A 19549-nucleotide genomic window follows, 5' to 3' on the forward strand; every position below is an offset into this window, starting at 1 on the left:
GGAATGGCGCCTAGAAGTGCTGCGACAGGCTCGAGAGTCCCTTATGTTGTCCATATCAACGCCAGTAAGTCGACCTCATCGGGTGTCGTTCGAAATATCGGCGAACGCCCTAGACAGGACAGCTCAGGCACTAATGATGAAATTAAGAGGACTATGCCTTCTTGACATCTTGGGAATGTGTTTAGGATAGTTGCTGATGGGCCATTTTCCCTGTCTCATGGTTAAGTCGTTGACAAGGTCTGATCCCAAAATTCTGTGCGCACGGGCGCTTAACTAGGTATGTCGCTTGTCGGAGAGTCGCGGGCCGGCATAATTGTGATAACAGGGTAACAGGCCACGCCCGAATCCGTTGACCGTCGCTAGGATTGTCTGATACCCACAGCCCTGTCCTGATTATAACCAGCGTGTACTCGAACCAAGTCTGTAGGGCGCAGCTGGATGATTGGAACACCAGAGCGCCAGAGCTCCCGGTCCAGGATGCCGGAGGACCAGGTGGTCGCAATCTCGCTTCAAGGGTTGAACCTGGTCAGAGACTGGGTACGCTACGTGTATAGTGCGTCACGGAGTACTGATCGCCTTTGCCAGAGCTTACCACCAGCCTCCTGTGCATAATGTCCACAGGTACTGGGAAAACAAGCGCCCTCCCTGAATCACTGCAAGCCCACTCCACCGGTTTGATAGCCTCTCTGACTTAGGCACGTTGCGAAGAAGTGGTTGGAAGGAAATGGAACGAGCCAAGGAGAATTCTAGCGGCTTAGAATAAGAAAGGATTTTGGACAATCATTTGTAGGGCCGCGCAATCGCATTTGCTATTTAACATGGCCACTAAGTTCTCGTAGATAATCAACGTCTTTATCTCAGCTGCTTTCTGTCAGTTCACCGCCTACTCCCTAGCAGGATAGGGACGACGGAGGTTGGGACCCAGCGCCGAAACAGAGCACCTCTAAATGGGTGGTTTTATTGATGCTCTATTATTTTTGTCCATGGTGGCAGTAACGGGGCTGCTATAGCTCTTATTATAAACGGGGACTTGAGCACTGTCCAGCGAAAGCAGCAGACGTGGAGGATGTTGTAACGTACCACCGTGACTCAACCTGCGATGTCTCCATGTGAACGTCCTCATGAACGTTCCCTCCCAACGGTATAAGTTTTCGCGCATACCCTCGTAGACCAGTGATCGCTACTGTTTCCGAGTACTCGGTCCGGGAGAAGTGGTAGTTACCTCCGAAAGGAATGTGACATGATTCCGTTCACGGACTCTCGTTGGTCTGCTCACTCACACAACTTGTAAGTACAGGGTAATAGACGGGCTGGCCTAGTCTGCCCTTTTCTTCTCAGTCTTTGGGCGTCTCAGTGCTGTACTTGTCATCCATTTCCTGTCTGGATCTCTCTGCGTAATCGGGATAGCAACGCCTAGAGGGTTTCCCGGATCCTGTCGAGGTGCTTCCCATTTCCAATCTACCGCTCTTCAGTACACGTGCTGTCAATCACCGCCGCCCTTTGACCCCGTTCGTTCTCCTTATCACCTACCTATGTTGCGCTGGTATGTGGCTCTTCTGTCCTTCTACCATTCAGTATTGACGGTAGAACGAGGGCAGGGCGCATATCTAAGCGAAATCCGGGTTCAAGTTCTGGGCGCTCAACCTGCTTTTCCCATTGTCTCTATATTGTACGTCTTTTATGATATCACCAAAGTCTAAAACGTGACGTTTCGTCGTTCCTTTGTTCAAGTAGCTTCTCGAGTCGCGCACGCAATAAAACGCATGGAGGCTTCCTCTGTCTTGGCCTGCTCTTCCATCGGCCCCACGGTCCTCGAGAACCCACAGGGTATGTGTTTTATCTCATGTGTTCCATGTGAACGCAATTGATTGGGTGTTATTTTACTCGGTCGTTCCAGCACCATCATCATTTACCCCAACGGCTTCCAGTTCACCAGCTTCAAACGGAAGTCGTCCGACGCTCGTTTTCACCAGCACACCTGTCCCTCCCCCGTTAGTTGGGAAGAGCCATGGACGAAAGAGCCTGAAGAAACGCCCACCTACCCCCGGCGGCCCTTCTTTCAGTATCTCTCGCTCTCCTTCTCTCTCGTTTGATACGAACGGCTACCCTTCCCTCACTTCTTCCAATCCATATATTTCCCCGGGCCCCCCTCTTACATTTTTTTCGTCAACCAAACCCCAAAGGCTGGCGAAACGATCCGCATCCCAATCTTGCAACGATCCCTCTACTCCAGATTCACCCGGGTCACACCTCTGGCCTTTCCCTGCCGCGAGGACAAAGGTCACCACATTTTTACATCGGCGCCCTTCCCTCCCGCAACTCTCCTTGCCCAAGTCTGAACGAAAACACTCACACATGACATCTGCCGTCGTATTTGGCTTGTCCTCGTTTCCTTTAATCGGGGTTTCGACTCTGCCCGTACACGAGTACGACCTCTATGACGACGACAACGAAATGGTACGCACCAATCCATACTTCTTCCATCGTATTGAAGCCGGGCTGACAATACGACTCTACTCAAGGATAACGTCCAGTTACAACAGCTCCGGCGACGACCTTCAGAATCCCAACAGTCATTATCTCCCGCAGTTGAGAATGAAACGACGCGACCGAACCGATCCCCGTTAACTCGTGCTAAGCCCGAGTTGCCCAAACCCATCCACGTACCCGATAATACCAACAACCGCCCCAGTTCAGCTGGGTCCACCGCTCCTGACTCACCCAACACGAGGGCTCTCATGCAAAGGTTACTAGCGGCACCTGATTATCCTGGCATAGGGAACCGCTCTAGCCGTGTCGTCGACTTCGACGACGACTAGGACATCCGCGATGAATTGAACAGTCCGGGAAGCGACTCACATAATACCCTCCAATTTGCTTCGATCAAGGGGAACCACGAACTCACCTTGGACCTCGATTACGATGCAATTGGTGCTCTTAGCTACCACCAGGCCCCACCTCAGCAGCGCGGTAATTCGAAGGCATCACGGCTGCTGGGGACAACTAGCGATGACGAATTCGTGCGGCCAAGACATGTCAATGGTTTCTGGAGTGGCGAAGAGTCCAGTGGTGAAGGCGGAAGACTCAAAAAGAAATCGAGAGCGAGGAGGTCTTCAGGTCTTCGCCTGAAACAAAGCGGAACCCCCAGTCCTTTGGCTTCTCGTTGGTGGGGTGACCAAGGCTACAGTTCTTGTGAAGATATCAACAAGTTTTCACCAACCAAGAGCCGACATACCGATCCTTCTTCGCCTGTGTCCGCGGTCATCCCCAACCTTGAACGTCAACCCCCTCGCGTTCACGCCCTGGACGCCCTGGCCCCTAACCACAGCAGCATCAAGAGGTCGCGTTCAGCCCTCGTAGTACCATCAGCATCGTCGCCGCAATCTTGCTCGTCGCTTTCGTTTGGCACTCCCTTTGGCCCAGTACACTCCGTGTTCCCAAGCCCGATCGACGATACATCCTCTCCCACTTCCATTCAACCTCTCATCTCCGCCAGGACCAGCTCAAAAACAGGCCATGCATTAGCGTCGCTATCCAGTCGCCCATCCAGACCTGGCGAACGTGGTTCCAAGGACAAACGGAGACGCACCGCCTTGTTGTGGGTGAAGGAACATGCTGGACTGATGTCAACCAAGTTGTCGCCGGACTCTGCCCCAACCTCGCCTCGAGCTGACTCATTTGTCCCCAAGTCGCAAATTATCGCCTCGCCGCAACACGGCGCAAGCAAGAGCGAAGGAGGCAACTCTAGGAAGACGGTGTTAGGGATGGACCCGAAGCTTAACAGCTCTCTTCCAAGTGCGTTAAGTCAAAGCTCGAGTCTATCGAACGGTTACCCACCTCTGCCGTCTGCTGGCCACTCCCCCTCTTTTGTTGGTCTCGAGCGATTTGGTGTTCCGTGCAGAAGCGATCCTGGTCACGACACACATGAAGATATGGGTGGCTTCAAACGTTCTATGGACACCTATTACTGCAGTCAGGGCCATGGCTCCCTTGAAAACACCGACAATTCCCCCTCTTACCACAGTCTCAAGACTGCTCCGGACTATATGGATATCCCTCCACACCCACGTCACGGTACAAACAACAATGCCGGTGGGATAAACTCAAGGGGCCCTTCCAAGTCTGAGAAGGGGTTGTTTAGCTTGAGCGGCCTGAAACGTTCAGTGTCGAAGAGGAAGTTGGGCTCGGGATGGCTGGAGGAAAAGAAGCCCAGGAATCGACTGAGGGGAAAGTCAATTAGCGAAACAGCCTCCACCAACAATAGAAAGTCGCATGAAAGTGCGGCTTCTCGACCTCGGATACACAGTGGCGGGAACAAGACACGACATCGGAGATCGTATAGCTTGACCATGGAGCGACCTGTTTTCGACGAGAACGGGCGCCCTATGGCCAGCCGTAGCTTCGCTGCGGATGGGTTTGAACAAGACGTTGCGGGGGCTTCCGTGTATCCCAAGGACGACCCGAGCAGTCGCAAGATCTGGAAGCTAGTCAAGAAGATGGGAAGTAGTACTGCAGTGCGCGACGACAAACCCAACGATGACATCCCTCCTGTCCCGTCGATCCCGCCACTCCCCTCCAAGGTCAATAACTCTGAAGGTTTACCCTGGCTTGCTTCCAGCCCGAGAGGTCCTGCCGACGTGGACGATTTGGACTCTTCGTCGACTACCCCATCAAAGCCTACGTCCTCAAGTCACTTGAAGTCCAGCACAACGGTGTCGGTGGACAGCATTCCCAGGACAACTACCCCTGCCTCCTCAGAGCATTACTCGTCGAAATCCGCACTGTATCAAACGCATTCGAGACGTTCACCGTCCTCTTCTCTGGTTGAGAAAAAGACACCACTTCCTCCCCTTCCCCAATCTTCTAAAGTGCGGCGTATGATGGCATCCCCGATCGACCGAGGTCATCTGAGTGACAGTGGATACAATCCTCAAGGAACCAGAGCAGCAACGGGCACGAGAATGGCTGACACGAGGAGGTTTACCGCTGTAGAAGAGGGTGATCTAGCATTGCAGTCACCCTCGCTTGCTTTCCCTTCCCTTCCGACTCCCCCTCGGCGTCCTAAACCGATGGTCTCGACTGTGCCGGATGACGATGATCTCAATCCAAACCGAAGTTTGTTTAAACCAGATGACCTGGTCGACAAGGATGATTTCGACAACTTTGATGCCGCTAGCATCCCAGAGTTCACCGTCGACAATGCCATCAACACATTCAAACCTAGGACGGTACCTCGGGACACTATACGACCTTCAGGAGATGGACTGTTACTTCCTGAAGCAACCCCGCCCCCTCCTGTTATTCCAATGGCCTCCAAATCGGGGTCCCTCCCGCCCCCTCCTCGGCCTGCTCGCAATTCCCGAAGACCATCTGCACTGCCTATTCCACCGGTAGCCAATGACCACCCCTGCAATATGCCGGATGAATTAAAATCGCACAAGTCCAACAAAAACTCGGGGAAAACGAAAGTGGACGATTACGATAGCTACGGTCCTCGACCTCTTACCAGTTCCTTCGGACCTTCGCCACTACTGATGACCTTCCGTGAGTCTCAACCACGCCTTCCTTCACCCCACGAAGGGTCAACTCCAGACCTCCCGCCGACCAAGCTCCTGACGGAGGAGGAGAAGGCTGCCAAATGGGATGCGCTGTTGGAAAGGAGCGCGATGGCTGCCAGTGGAACTTTGCACCTGACGCTGAGGGGAGACGACTTGGTGGCCACCAACGACCTTTAAGCCGGTTTACGACATTTATGTTTTATTATCGATCGCTCATTGACTGTGCTCCAGTCCCTGTATTAAAATCCGTTCATTCCAATTTCTTTGTTATCGTCAGTTAATCTCACATCCCCTCATTACTATACACGTTGTCATTTGCAACCTTCATTACTCTGCTCGCTGTCTACCGTACACCTACATGATACCCCTTCTCACCGAGCTTAAATACCAGGTCTAATCAGAGCTTGCAATGGTTTCACGTTCACATCTGCGCTATATACGTATCTTTACCGATGTATGTTCTCACTGCGCGCTAAGTAATTTCAATCCCTCCTTTGCGACTCGGAGTCTCGTAGTAACAATGATTGCAACCATGGAATTCTGACTCGGGCGGGCGCATTTGCCTCACAAGCCAGGGACTGCTTAACCGAGTCGTTTGCCAGTACTACTCGTGCTTACCTTTAGTAAAGGTTGCTATACATTCACCATTGCATGGGTTGGTACAACTTGGACTGGACAAATGTCGGGACTGGGTGCTTCCTCGATCTAGATTCAGCCATTTTTTGAATCGAATAACAGAGACGACTTCAAAGCGCTTTACAGTCGTTCATGGCATTGTCATCCAGTTGCGAGCAAGGGTTTAAATTGCCGACGTTCCTTGTCAGATAATCACGATGGATTGCGTTATGTAGGCGCACTCCTCACCCGCTGCGACTTCGTGGACGGACCGGGTAAAAATATGGAGCGGACCTCCCCGCCTGCACCGAAGTCCGTCGGCCGCGAAGACTCCCGCTATAGTATTTCGAATTCATATGGGTGGGCGCTTAACTTGAGACTGCTTACTAAGCTTCCTAATTGGTCACGGAAGCTATATTGTCGGACTTTAAGTTTCCGAACACAAGTCGGACGAGTCAACTGTCAACAGGTCTTCTTCCCGTCCACCCACAGGTGCAAGGTCCCACTAGTGCCGTCGTCGTTCTCAACGATAGTTGGCTCTACTGACCTTGTCCAATCCACCCAGACGAGGCCTCCAGGATGGAGAAGCACGTACTGAAAGCGTTCAATGGCTACTGGCGCTTAACCTCCTTCAACCCCAAGCTCAAGAGCACTTTTGGTAGATCTGGTCCATCTATAATTGAACGGCACACTCAACAGCTTCTCTCTGTAGCCTGTCGTGGTTTCAATATCTCAGCAAGGAGAGCTAATGCAACATCGTCACAACCATCAACGTCAGGTGCCCCAGGAACACCCTACTCGTCTCTCACAGTCGGCATCCCTCGAGAGTCGTTCCCCAATGAACGTCGTGTCGCGTTGACCCCGCAGAACGCCGCTCTTCTGCTGAAAAAAGGATTCAAGGAGGTTCTCGTTGAACGCAACGCTGGTGCTGAGGCCAAATTCCTTGACGAGCAGTATGCCCAAGCCGGTGCTAAGCTGGTCTCGCGAGAAGAGGTTTTTGGGTCTTCCGACATCCTCCTGAAAGTCCGACCACCACTTGCCGGCCAGGAAGTTGAGAGTATCAAGGAGGGAAGCACATTGGTCTCGTTCCTATACCCTGCTCAAAACAAGTCCCTCGTTGAGACCCTCGCTTCGCGCAGAGTGAACAGTTTCGCAGTACGTAACAAACGTTCCTCTGCTTCGACCAATACAATTGACAATCATCCAGATGGATATGATCCCCCGTATCTCAAGGGCTCAAGTCTTCGACGCACTGAGGTGGGGCCCTCCTGCACCTCGTGTCTGTCGACGTTGGTCACCTTATCCATTGTAGCTCGATGGCAAACATCGCAGGTTATAAGGCTGTTTTAGAAGCATCGAATTACTTCGGAAGATTCCTCACAGGACAGGTTACTGCTGCTGGGTGAGTTCTTCCTCTCCCCATGTGCCGCTGTGACACGGGTTTTCTAATGCGCCGTTGTTACTAGAAAGGTAAATGTGTCACGCAGTGTACACGGTAGTTCGTCCCGTTGTTGACTTCTCTGGTCCAGATTCCCCCCGGTAAAGTACTGGTCATCGGTGCTGGCGTCGCGGGCTTGAGTGCCATTGCCACGGTATGACCTCGGTTTCGAGAATATTGTTCAGGCTTCTAAACCGTAACATTATTCAACAGGCAAGACGCCTTGGAGCCATTGTTCGTGGATTCGATACCCGGTCTGCTGCCAGAGAACAGGTAGAATCCCTCGGTGCCGAGTTCATTGAGGTCGATATCAAGGAGGAAGGCGATGGTGCCGGCGGCTATGCAAAGGTTATGTCCAAGGAGTTTATCGAAGCCGAGATGGCTCTGTTCAGGGAGCAGTGCAAGGAGGTCGATATAATCATCACAACGGTACGGTGCCAACCTTGTGGTACCCTGAATTGGTTACTGAGTGGACTACAGGCTCTCATTCCCGGAAAACCCGCCCCAAAGCTGATCACCAAAGACATGCTAGCCCTCATGAAACAAGGTTCGGTCGTCGTTGATCTGGCAGCTGAGGCCGGGGGGAACTGCGAAGCAACGCGACCCGGTGAATTGGTTGTGCAAGATGGCGTAACGGTCATTGGTGCGCGTTACCCTGCTTTCAATATCTCTTCAATTGTTAATCCTTTTTGCAGGCTACACTGATCTTCCTTCTCGGTTGCCCACTCAGTCGTCCACTCTGTATTCAAACAATATTGTCAAATTCCTCTTGTCTATCGGCAACGACAAACGTTTCAATATTGACCTGGAAGACGAGGTTGTTCGTGGTTCTTTGGTGGTACATCAAGGCCAAATCCTCCCACCCGTGGTTCGCTCATTACCGCCACCTCCTGTCGCCCCCGCCACCACACCCAAAGAAGCTGCAGAAGCTGTCAAAGCCATCACGCCTTGGCAAAAGGCTAGCCGCGAAGTTGCCGTCGTCACTGGTGGAATGGGCTCTGTCATTGCTCTCGGAAAAGCGACTGGTTCTGCTTTCATGGACAATTTCTTCACCTTCGGTCTTGCGGGTTTGGTCGGATATCGCGTCGTCTGGGGAGTGGCCCCTGCTCTGCATTCGCCCCTAATGTCTGTGACCAACGCCATTTCTGGTTTGGTACGCGCTCCGCGATCTCTCACTGTGATCGACTGCTGACCTGTATCTAGGTCGGTGTTGCCGGCATGTTCATCATGGGAGGTGGCTACCTTCCGCACACCCTTCCTCAGGCGCTCGGTGCGGCCGCAGTGCTACTTGCAGCGGTCAATGTGGCAGGAGGTTTCATTCTTACGAAACGAATGTTGGATATGTTCAAGCGTAAGTGCCGGCGTTTCATCCTGAATCCTCTATCGATGCTGACAATAAATCTAGGTCCCACTGACCCACCCGAGTACTCTTGGCTGTACGGTATCCCTGCCGTGGTCTTCACGGGCGGATTCTTGGCTGCTGCCAGCACTGGAATGGCAGGTCTAGTCCAAGCTGGCTATCTCACCAGCAGTATCCTATGCATTGGTATGCTTACTCTTCCCCTTGCCACGCGTCCTTCGCAGTGCTAAACCCGGTTCTTAGGCTCGCTTTCTGGACTTGGCTCGCAACTGACCGCAAGACAAGGCAATGCTCTTGGTGTCCTTGGAGTGAGCTCCGGCGTATTGGCATCTCTAGGTGCTGTCGGTTTCTCCCCGGAGGTGATTGCGCAGTTTGGAGGTGTAGCCGCCATTGGTGGCATTCTGGGAACCATCATCGGTCGCCGAGTTACTGCAACAGAACTTCCCCAGACCGTCGCTCTGCTGCACTCCATCGTCGGCTTGTCCGCTGTCCTTACCAGTATCGGAAGTGTGATTCAGGATCCATCTCATCTCACCACTCTACACGCTGTGACAGCTTACCTTGGTGTTGTAATCGGTATGTTCCTTGGTCGCTGTTCGGTTATACTTGGCTTACATGTTTTGCAGGTGGAATCACGTTCACTGGCTCTATCGTCGCCTTCTTAAAACTCGCCGCCAGGATGTCGAGTAGGCCCATTAAGCTGCCCGGAAAGCACGCGACGAACATTGCCCTCCTTGGAGCCAACGCTGCCACCATGGCAGGTTTCTTGGCCTCCATCCCCACCAGCACTCCGAAGATTGCAGCCTCCTTTTTGGGTGTGAGCACGCTTCTCAGTTTCCTCAAGGGCTACACCTCAACTGCAGCAATTGGTGGTGCAGACATGCGTTCGTATCACGTTTTTCCTCCAATCAGCATCGTCCTGATCTTTTCTACTCAGCTGTCGTTATCACGGTTCTCAACGCTTACTCGTAAGGCCTGTCCTACTCGTTTCACATGGAATGGAGGTTGATCCCCTTGATCAGTGGATTCGCTCTGGTGGCGGAAGGCTTTATGTTGGATAATCCGCTGCTCGTCTCAGTAGGATCGCTGATTGGTGTCAGTGGTTCTATCCTCTCGTACATTATGGTACGGTTTTATGCTGCCTCTGTTGTCCTTGGATTTAATGTTTGTTTTAGTGCGTTGCGATGAATCGGTCGCTGACGAATGTGCTGTTCGGAGGCATATCCTCTGCCAACACTATGGAGACTCAGAAGATCGAAGGTACCATCACGCAGACTAATGTCGATGACGTTGTCGACGCACTGGCAAACTCTGACAGTGTTATCCTGGTAGGCGACATCGGCAATCTGCGTTGGACCTTCCACTCACCGTATTTTACTCTAGGTGGTTGGCTATGGCATGGCTGTCGCCAAGGCTCAATATGCCATCTCCGAAATCACATCTATGCTTCGAGCAAAGGGTATCCAAGTCCGGTTTGCAATCCACCCCGTGGCTGGTCGCATGCCAGGTCAATGCAACGTGCTGCTCGCTGAAGCTGCTGTCCCCTACGATAGTGAGTTCTGACTTGCCGTCCTCGATAGCGATTCTCTAACAGACCCGTTTCTTGCAGTCGTCTTGGAGATGGAAGAGATCAACGACGACTTTAAGGATACTGACTTGACTCTTGTCATCGGCGCCAACGACACTGTCAATCCCATCGCTTTGGAGCCAGGATCTCCCATCGCAGTAAGTAGCGTCGCGGAAGTACGATGCTGGTTGTCTAATCCTTCCATAGGGGATGCCGGTGCTCCATGCATGGAAGAGCAAGCAAGTCGTCGTCATGAAGCGTGGCTTGGCCAGCGGTTACGGTATTTATCTTCCTTTGTCAAATGCGAAACGAGACTAACTCTCCGTGCAGCTGACGTTCCCAACCCCATGTTCTACATGCCTGGCACGAAGATGTTGTTTGGTGATGCAAAGGATAGCTGTGAAGGTGAGCCCTGCCGTATGACTACCTGGCAGACTTCTTGACGCCATCTCTTTCCAGCTATCAAACGCGGCCTTGAAGCGCGCCTGAAGAATTAAAGATTGAAAAGATCACGTTTTCTCGTCATATTTATTCGCTCTGCTATCTTGCTATCGTCTTGTCTATGGTTACGAGTATTGCCTATGGTCAGACTGAGGTGGACTAACGCTACGACCGGTCGACTGGAAGGCTTCGCATTGGTTTACTATGCCCCCTGTTTCGAGTATCCCCGTGTCCGTTTGTTTCCTCTCATGTTGGATTCTTTAATGTACATTAGTAGGACTGTTTTGACCCGGCCTAGATGCTGTTGTGTCTAGAAATATACATTCTACATGCGCGTGGTTGGACAACTGGCGTCCTTTGCATCGACTTGCATGCTGAGGTGCATCACGCACTATCATCTAAGCACGAGTACTGTGGTGGTGGATACAAGGTTTATACATTGTAACGCTTGCGGATGCCGGTCTAAAAGTGGAGAGAATTAGGCTGTGGTATACAAGAGCGCAGCTCTTTCTCTTTGCCTTGCTGGCACAATATATGATAATCGAGAGAAAAAGAAACCTGCAAGTTAGAAGCCACCCCCCTGGGTAGCCCCGCTCTTCCTGTCCGGACCGTACAATCCACAGATACTATACGTAGGGCTCCTGTAGTTGTTGTAGGCCTCGGGGTGGTTGTGCGCCAACGCCATCTGGGTGAGGGACGGAAGCGGGGGAGGCGAAGGCACACGAGGTGGTTTGTCGTCACGATTGTTGCGTCTGTTCTGCTCCATGGCGGCGGTGGCTAATCCAGCCCTCGGAAGCGCCTTATATACCTCCGAAGGTCTCCCAGCAATCTCACCCAAAGACATACGGCTGACCTCGAAATCCATCTCCAGTAGTCCCTTCGACTGGCGTTTGACAGAAGCTTGACTTGGATACGTGGGCATGGTATCGGGATGGTGGAGCTTAGACGTCCGCTTGCTCTGTTGCAAAGTCTGACTTGCCCTCTTGGTTCGTTTAGACGCGATAACGCTCAAAGAGTCGTCCGGATACAAGGTAGGCTGTGGCGAGGATGGGACATAAGATGACCTTGGGGAGTTCGGATCGCTGTAGACGAGGCCAAGGTCCTTCTCCAGTGGTGGGAGATCGCAGTGACCGTGGTCGCTCGGAAGGGCTTGTGCTTGAGCCTGAGAAAGGTTGACTTTGGTTGCCGTGTTGATTGAATAAGTGACTGGGACGCTCGAGAGACGAGGGTAGGTCCCAGTTGCGAAGTATGACGACTGTATTCTCGCACGGCCTTCAACTCCTGCGGAAGGCGTAAATCCAATAGTAGGTGTCGCTATCGGCTGATAATAGGTTGGAGGAGAAGACACGTCGGCACCTTCATACGCGGAATCGGGTCGGTAAGTTGAATGCCTGTTCCTAGGTTCTTGTGATCCTGAATAGCTTTGGCTCCGTCGAAGATCCCTGGACAATCGTTGAAGGACCTTTTGTCCGTCCCCTGTAAACGAAGTCTTCTGAGAAGTATAGTAGGAGGCCGAAGGGGCGCTGTTATCAAGTCCGTGTCTGAGAGACGAACGAGACCCTCGGTTTTTTGAGGGGACCGTATCGGATTGAGGTGGTTCCGCGGGAAGTGGATCGTCCCTATGGGACAGCTCCATCCTGGAGGCGTCGAGCGGGTCCACATCCTTGGCGGAGCAATTGAAGGTCTGCGCTGATTGCGAGTTGGAATCGTAGGATGCAATGTCTGGTTTCGAGTACTGAACCCATGTCCAGAGGGGACCTTCACCACCGAATTTTTCGTTGGCAGTTAGTCGTTCCTTGCCACCGAACATTGGAGACTCCTGGGATCCAAAGTCATCGTCATCTGCATAACCTTTCTCAAGAATAGGGAGAGAAGGTTTGATGGTGCGTTTCTTTCGCGGCTGTTTACAGGCCTTCAGGATAATGCCAACGCCCAGGAGAAGACAAACAGCGCCCACACTGATCAAGACGATGATCGGTGGAGAAAGTTTCACGGCTTCGGGTTCGACGTCATTCGTAGAGGTATTCAGATTATCCGATAAGCTAGTCGTTGCAGATGGAGCCAAAATGAGAGTCGAGGTAGACCGAGGGGACCGAGTAGATAGCAAAGGAGGGAGAGGCGTGAAGGAAGGGAATACTGATAACTTTCCGGGGCTGGTTTTCGAATGGGGTAACAACTGCAGTGGATTGGTTGCCGAGAGCAAAGTCGTCTGGTCGTGGATATCCAAGGGAAGATGGGCTGCCGCGAACGCTCCTTTTCCATGCGATGAAAGGTCAGGCTGTAGGGATTCTCGAACAGGTCCTTGGCTGGTAACGAAAGACCCTTTGGAACCGAGCTTTCGACCCTTAGTGACAGGGGACTTGTCCAGTTTCCCACCCAGCTTTTTAAGCGACTTTTCGACAGTCGACCCCTGGTATATGCGTAGTAAACGCCTTTTGTGACTCTGGTTCACTGGCTCGCCCAGTAATTCCTCTGGACTATTTTGTTGAGCAACAAGACGATCCGGTCCCCAGATCAGCGACTCGCCGTTGGGATCTTCCATGACTGGAGTCGGCGTGAACTTTAGGTGTGGGCGTGTTGGAGCTGTGTTATACGAATCGCTAGCTGGGAGAGAGAAGAAGACACTTTGGAACGCTGAGCGGGTGAAACAAACAAGTTACTGTTTGCCTTTAATCTATTTCCCACGACTCAAACTCCGCTAAGCGCCCAGATCCTCGATGCGAGAGAGAGGTAGAGGTAGAGGGTACTAGGGTTGTACTGGAGAAACATGGGGTATGTATGTATCTCAGCCTTTACAATACCGTATATCCAGAGTAATGCATTAGCAAATGCTATTGGCAAAGCCTTGGCCGAGGAAAGAGCAATGAGGTACCACCTCCTGTCACTTACAGGTTGGGTGAGTACCGGGATGTACACTAAAGGGCGCCTCTAGCAACTCTATTTGCTGTAAACTGGCTTGAACTACTTCCGCTCACGTCTCGATCTCCTCTGTAGAAGGTAGGACTGCTCAATCATCATGTGACTATCACGTGACCCTCCGAGTCGTCGACGGTCTGCGCATGAGTGCGTCGCAACTCGTTCCAGCACCATCGCGCACCTGAGGCTTTTGGTAAAGAGGACTTAGGAGTGTAGAAGAGTCTGACAAGTAAGCCGGCAGGTATGCTCCTCTCCAGCATCTCACATGACGAGGTTTGACGCCGTTTTCCTAGCTTGACGTTCTCCACACGGGTAGCCCATTGGCTTGGACGGATAGACAGCGGAGGACGCTAACACATCAAACACCTGCGAGCGTCCAGTTTAATCTGCACTTCAAAACCTTGATTCATAAGGACCGACGCGTGGCACGCTTTCACAGAGCCAGGATGGACGCGTTTGATGGCGAGCTGAGGTACGCAAGTTAACCAACCCTTATTTTACTGCCAATTGAATTTGCGTTTTCAGCGATGTTGAAGAAAGCCAGGCAACCCAACTGCTGCTAGACATTGTTCCCCGAAAATCTCCCAGCCCAGGCCTGCCTTCAAAGGGCTCCTCAAAGCCAACTGCCGTGCAACCAGCGGGAGCCGACATCTCGGTCGACTCGCACAACTCTTCTCGCATTTCAACTTCAATACCAACGTATCATTTTCACGGATTAGCAACTACGCAGACCGAAACGGACCTAACGATGGAGGATCACAATGGAGGATCACAGAAAGAGAATATCCAAGCACCAGTGGGGGCAGCGGAGATACAGCAAGTAGAAGGGGGATCTAGAGCTGTGCAAGGCCAGGCAACTCCCTCCATTAGCAAAAGTGGCCACAACAAAGCAAGCCACTCAGTCTCGCACAGCAAAGTGCGTTTTAGCTCTTATTACCTCTTTGTTTCGACCGACCGAGTTTTTGTTAGTCCAGGACACCGAACGCGAGACCTATCGCACTGTCTTCTCTACAATCACCGTCAAACTCGGTGAAACAGTCGCTCAAGTCCTCGATGCGCCAGAAACCCAGCAACTCGGTGGCATCATCAAGTCGAAAGCCTACAAAGTCCCCGATCCGAGCTGAAGATTCGTTCGCTCATGATCCATTTGCGCACCCGCGCGACGTGTTCATAGCCACCAACGAGCAATTCAGGGTCCCCATTAACAGAGTTGGCGCGTCTTCCATGGCGCGCAATGTCTCGAGCTCCTCCTCGGGGCTGGGATACACAATGCCCCGACGTGGTGGGCCCATCGTTGCGGAGTTGCAAGGCAATGTTCTTGTGGAGTCGACACCCACCAATTCAGCAAGTTCCCAAGATCACTCCGCCGAACAGCTCCATCCCAATGAAGAAGCGACACAACTGGTTGACGATTACGACTCCGACAGCGACCCGCCATCCAGCCTGGGGGCTTCCCTTTTCGTCCCTGGACCACCCGTGCCAGCCGAACCTGAAAAGCAGTCAGAGAACACCTCCGAGTGGGTCGCGACCCAGGCGGCTACTCAAGTCGTGGATGAAGTTGCAACCCAGTTAGACGAGCCAACGACTGTTGCAGGGGCGTCTCACTATGCCACAGCCCATACCACAACCGGTCCCTCGGTGCAATCCGCTCAGCCTAATAACGTCGGCCCCCGCTCACTGCTTGGCCTTGTACCTCCCGGCAATCGATATCGCTACAATAATTACAGAGGTCCCCAAGTTCAGCAGCAGCCACCCCAGCCTCCTGCCGTCCCGTCTACTACCACCTCCGCCGGTCCTGCGCTCCCTTATTACAACTTGCTCGACCCTACTCAACGAAATAACCTTAGTCAAGCCAACTGGGAGGAAACTCAGCCAAACTATGTGCCGCCTCCAGCGCCTTCAAGCCCGGTCCCACCTCCAGCGGACGTCAGTGGATCCCGTGTACAGGATGTCGGCTCGGATGATGCCATGGACATTGTACCAGATTCTGAGGCTCAACGCCTTGGTCCGCAAAAGCCTGCAAGTGATGTCGAGATGCAGAGCGATGAAGAAGAGAGCCCGGCGCATGCTCCCAAGAACAAGAAACCAGAGTCAAAGGGCAGTAACGTTGTGGTTCCCTCCTCAGAGTCAGAGGAAGAGTCGGATACCAATTCCGATGAGAGGCCAACCAAGCGACGGGCGATTGAGCGGGAACAGGAATCCGAAGAAGACGATATCCCTTTGGCGAGCAACGCTAAGAGAACGAAAAATGTGGCAAAAACTGCAAACAAAGGAAAGGCCAAATCAATAGCCACAGAAGAGGGTGTGAAGCCGGTGCGTCCTTTCATCAAGCTACCTTGCGCTTGTTCTCATCCATTGCGTCTAGCCATCGAATTCCAAACCCGCCCAGACAGGAAGAACCGCGAGGAAGAAACCCGAACCCGTTCCAGCCGTCACGACGCGTGGTATGCAGAAGAAGGCCAACATCGCCAATCGTTCATGGGAGACTGGTGTCGTCCCTTCATCCATTCCCGAAGAAGAGGTTACCCCTGCCCCAGCTGCTGGGAAGCGGAAGGCCAAAGGAAAGAAGCAGGCAGCGAGGGCACCGGCAGCCAAAGGCCGGAAGCCTTTGGAAGATGAAGAAGAGGTCGAGGCAACCGACGAGGAGGGAGGCGGCGACGGCCCTGAAGGCGGCGAAGTGGAATCGACACCTGCGCCTAGTGGCCCGTCCAGAGGCAACAAGAGAAAACGCGGTGGCAACGCCAAGGCAGGGCAGAAGGCAGTCGCCAAACGCGAAGCCAAGCGACAGGCCGCACAACCTAAGGCGGACAAGGGCAAAGACCACGACAGGATGGCCAAATTACTTCGCTCTGCCAAACGAAATCCCAATGCCACCCGCGTTTTCGCTCACTGGCAACCAGACGGCTATTGGTACCCCGGCATTGTCAAGTGTTACCAAGATCCTACCCATTGGGTCGTAAAATTCGATGACAACAACGAAGCACACCTCTCCATCGAACAAATGCGCCTTGCCGATCTGCGAGTTGACGACGAGGTGTGCTATGGAGGGTCCAAGGTCTTTTTCTCGGTCACCAATGTCGATAAGCTCGCCAAGGGGCTAATCACTGTCCGTACACCTCAAGGGGAAACGGAACTGCCTGTGAAGGATATTCGGATCTCTCCCACGACGATAAACGTAAAGTGGAAGGATCGCATGGTCGATCCGGAATTGATCCAACCTTATCTGGATAACGTCCATGGCCAGCAGTCTCCATCCCAAGGCACCAACGTTCTCTGGAAGACAGCTGTAGTCCTGACTTCGAGTGTAAACAACGCCAGCCAGAACAAGGAGTCGTTCATGACTGCCAGCCAAAAAACCGGTGCCATCATCGTGGAAGATCTGGTTTCCTTTTTCAATATGACGGGTGAATGGCAAGAAGCAGGGAAGAGATGGGTCATCAAGAAGCAGGATGTTGAACTCAACCGCAAGGACATTTGTCGCTTGTTCCTTCTCGCGGATGGTGCCAACCAGAAGCCCAAATATCTGATGGCCCTCGGACTGGGAATCCCATGTTTGTCGCTTAAGTGGTTGGAGACCTGTGCTGCTGAGGTACGCTGTCTTCACTTGCAAGTCGTGTTCTCAATTGACTCGGACGATGTGGCATAGAACGAGGATGTAGACTGGCCGCCCTTTTTGCTACCGCAGGGGCAGTACAACGATTCTTGCCTTACCCAGATGGTGGACTTGAACTGGGGAACCAGCGCATACCACTTGGCTAATATCATGGACAACCCTGCCCCCATGAAACTTATGAAAGGCACGTCGGTGTTGTGCGTTGGTCATGACATCTTTCCGCAACCAAAAGGCAAATCAGTGCGTACCAACCTCGTGCGACGAATAATCATATCCGACTGACAGGGTTCTGTGTAGCACCCCAACAATGAGCAAGGGTTCCAAGATGGTATCAATTACTGCACTCGCATTATCCTTGCCATGGGTGCCGACAGTGTCGAGGCAGTCCTCAACCCAGACTTTGCCAGCCGCGGATTTGATGACTACACCTACATTGTCACCAGGGCGCCGCCCGCCGAGAATAAGTGGCCGGAACTTCCTCGCTCAAGATTGGTGGACTGGAGCTGGGTCAAGTCCTGTCTCATTGCCAACCGATTGCTGCCAACTCCGGAGTTACCTCAACAAGAGCACTCGCAAGAAGTATAATCACCGACTGATAATTCGTCGAAGTGACATCGCAACCCAGCAGACTATCATGTTTTCCTCGGCGGTGGGAACCCTGGGATGTTGGTGTTTGAATGTAAACTGCCATCTTTTTGCACATTCTATTCATGCCCGTAGCTGTTAACCTCAATTTGACGATTAAATGTACGTATACTCTTTCATCTCTATTCTGTTACCTTATCCATTCCTGTATATACTTGTTACATTTGATAGCTTGGATTCAATACATTGTCGTGATAGCTGAAAGTACTGGTACAGGCGTGTACAACATTAGGCGATGTAGGGCAGGGTAAGGTAAGGGGAGCGTGATTGAGTCCCAATGGCTATAGATGTCATGAAGTAGTGCAGGTGCGCGATCACATACGGGCACCGCAGCGAACGCATCGCTCTTCTCTATCGATGCTGAATCCACCAGTTCAATAAAGCGAGGACCAACAACGTTTCTTCAGGGACGCACCATAATCCAACAAGGCCGATTGGGAAGCAAAGCTTTAGGTCGACATGGTTGATTAGCAGGAGGCAAATAACTATGCATGGAGCGAACACGTACTATGGCAAAGATGATACCACAAGCACCATATTTGGTGGTCGTGTCATGATTACCGACGGCACACTGTGCTAAACCTGGGTGGAATGAGCAAGAGTTGTTACGCGTAAAGGATAGAACCACCCACGGTCTTGTTGGTATTGTGCGCCAAGGTTCGCAGCCGGAGCAGGTGCGGCTCGAGGTTGGGGATGGGCTTCTGGAGCCTGGACTGCATATCCAGAGCTATGAGGAACGGGTGCCGGTGCAGGAGCGTGAATAGACTCAGATATAGGTGCAAGGGCGAGTGCGGGCTCAGGGTAGGGAGGAGGGGCTTTCTCAGACATCGCGTGGTTGGTGGGAGGGAGAGTAAGACGATGCTTCGTTAATGCCCTCTATCGAAGATGGCCTTTATGTTGAAAAAACCGGTTTGTAGAATCAGGGTCCTTGATCCACAGCCTCAGCGCAAGTTCATGGTAGTCTCACCCAAGCGCACCGCGTACATGGCCGTGAAGGCCGCTTTTACAGCAGCGCGGTATTGGCGCAGTAGGTAGCATGTAAACCATCAAAGAATAGATCTATACCGTTTCATTCTGACTCTGGGCAGTCTTCGGCAGGATGGCCATTTTGCTCCCGTTCATGTCCTACGTGGAGCCAAAGTATGAGCGGTGTAGAGCGATGATAAGATACGTTCAAGTCTGGGCGCTTGTAAGCATCCTCGTCGGATGTCCATCAGGAAAGTTACGTCATTGACGGGTCGGCCACTGAGGCCCAGCCCCAGCGCACGTCGGGGCATGCATGCCCTGAGGCAATGAGTTGACCATGTGGATGATAAATTAAAAATGAGAATACATGCTAAGTAAGGTGCTGTACGTAGGTAGGATATCCGGTGTAGAAAGAAGGTATCACAAATCT

At 52.4% G+C, this 19549-nt stretch overlaps 7 protein-coding genes across 7 annotated transcripts; 5 read left to right on the forward strand and 2 right to left on the reverse strand.

The window, feature by feature from the left end:
- Positions 1 to 3: 3 nt before the first annotated feature.
- CC1G_04220 (hypothetical protein) lies at positions 4 to 695 on the forward strand (the record flags this gene model as incomplete). Its single annotated transcript, XM_001833189.2, has 4 exons — positions 4 to 64; positions 278 to 326; positions 428 to 537; positions 586 to 695. 4 exons carry the CDS (start codon positions 4 to 6, stop codon positions 693 to 695), a joined length of 330 nt encoding a protein of 109 aa, XP_001833241.2.
- Positions 696 to 2355: 1660 nt separating this feature from the next.
- Positions 2356 to 5735, forward strand: CC1G_13906 (hypothetical protein; the record flags this gene model as incomplete). Its single annotated transcript, XM_002911820.1, has 3 exons — positions 2356 to 2457; positions 2523 to 2663; positions 2820 to 5735. 3 exons carry the CDS (start codon positions 2356 to 2358, stop codon positions 5733 to 5735), a joined length of 3159 nt encoding a protein of 1052 aa, XP_002911866.1.
- Positions 5736 to 6752: 1017 nt separating this feature from the next.
- On the forward strand, positions 6753 to 11035 carry CC1G_04223 (NAD(P) transhydrogenase; the record flags this gene model as incomplete). The annotated part of the gene is made up of 20 exons (XM_001833192.2): positions 6753 to 7328; positions 7381 to 7430; positions 7486 to 7575; positions 7640 to 7643; positions 7703 to 7765; positions 7825 to 8040; positions 8092 to 8254; positions 8307 to 8764; positions 8815 to 8962; positions 9017 to 9157; positions 9215 to 9547; positions 9598 to 9855; positions 9909 to 9939; positions 9994 to 10096; positions 10147 to 10299; positions 10355 to 10523; positions 10581 to 10696; positions 10746 to 10818; positions 10869 to 10943; positions 10998 to 11035. 20 exons carry the CDS (start codon positions 6753 to 6755, stop codon positions 11033 to 11035), a joined length of 3258 nt encoding a protein of 1085 aa, XP_001833244.2.
- A 509-nt stretch (positions 11036 to 11544) lies between these two features.
- CC1G_04224 (hypothetical protein) lies at positions 11545 to 13521 on the reverse strand (the record flags this gene model as incomplete). Its single annotated transcript, XM_001833193.1, has 1 exon — positions 11545 to 13521. The coding sequence occupies one exon, from the start codon at positions 13519 to 13521 to the stop codon at positions 11545 to 11547; it is 1977 nt and encodes a 658-aa protein (XP_001833245.1).
- An 820-nt stretch (positions 13522 to 14341) lies between these two features.
- CC1G_13907 (hypothetical protein) lies at positions 14342 to 15019 on the forward strand (the record flags this gene model as incomplete). The annotated part of the gene is made up of 3 exons (XM_002911821.1): positions 14342 to 14367; positions 14421 to 14811; positions 14870 to 15019. The coding sequence occupies 3 exons, from the start codon at positions 14342 to 14344 to the stop codon at positions 15017 to 15019; spliced, it is 567 nt and encodes a 188-aa protein (XP_002911867.1).
- A 145-nt stretch (positions 15020 to 15164) lies between these two features.
- Positions 15165 to 18093, forward strand: CC1G_13908 (hypothetical protein; the record flags this gene model as incomplete). Its single annotated transcript, XM_002911822.1, has 4 exons — positions 15165 to 16208; positions 16261 to 17484; positions 17542 to 17748; positions 17806 to 18093. The coding sequence occupies 4 exons, from the start codon at positions 15165 to 15167 to the stop codon at positions 18091 to 18093; spliced, it is 2763 nt and encodes a 920-aa protein (XP_002911868.1).
- Positions 18094 to 18467: 374 nt separating this feature from the next.
- CC1G_04227 (hypothetical protein) lies at positions 18468 to 18981 on the reverse strand (the record flags this gene model as incomplete). The annotated part of the gene is made up of 4 exons (XM_001833196.2): positions 18468 to 18513; positions 18569 to 18600; positions 18662 to 18735; positions 18786 to 18981. The coding sequence occupies 4 exons, from the start codon at positions 18979 to 18981 to the stop codon at positions 18468 to 18470; spliced, it is 348 nt and encodes a 115-aa protein (XP_001833248.2).
- Positions 18982 to 19549: the final 568 nt, after the last annotated feature.

Source organism: Coprinopsis cinerea, assembly GCF_000182895.1.
Source record: "Coprinopsis cinerea okayama7#130 chromosome 2 map unlocalized cont3.2, whole genome shotgun sequence".
NCBI classification, from domain to species: Eukaryota; Fungi; Basidiomycota; class Agaricomycetes; order Agaricales; family Psathyrellaceae; genus Coprinopsis; species Coprinopsis cinerea.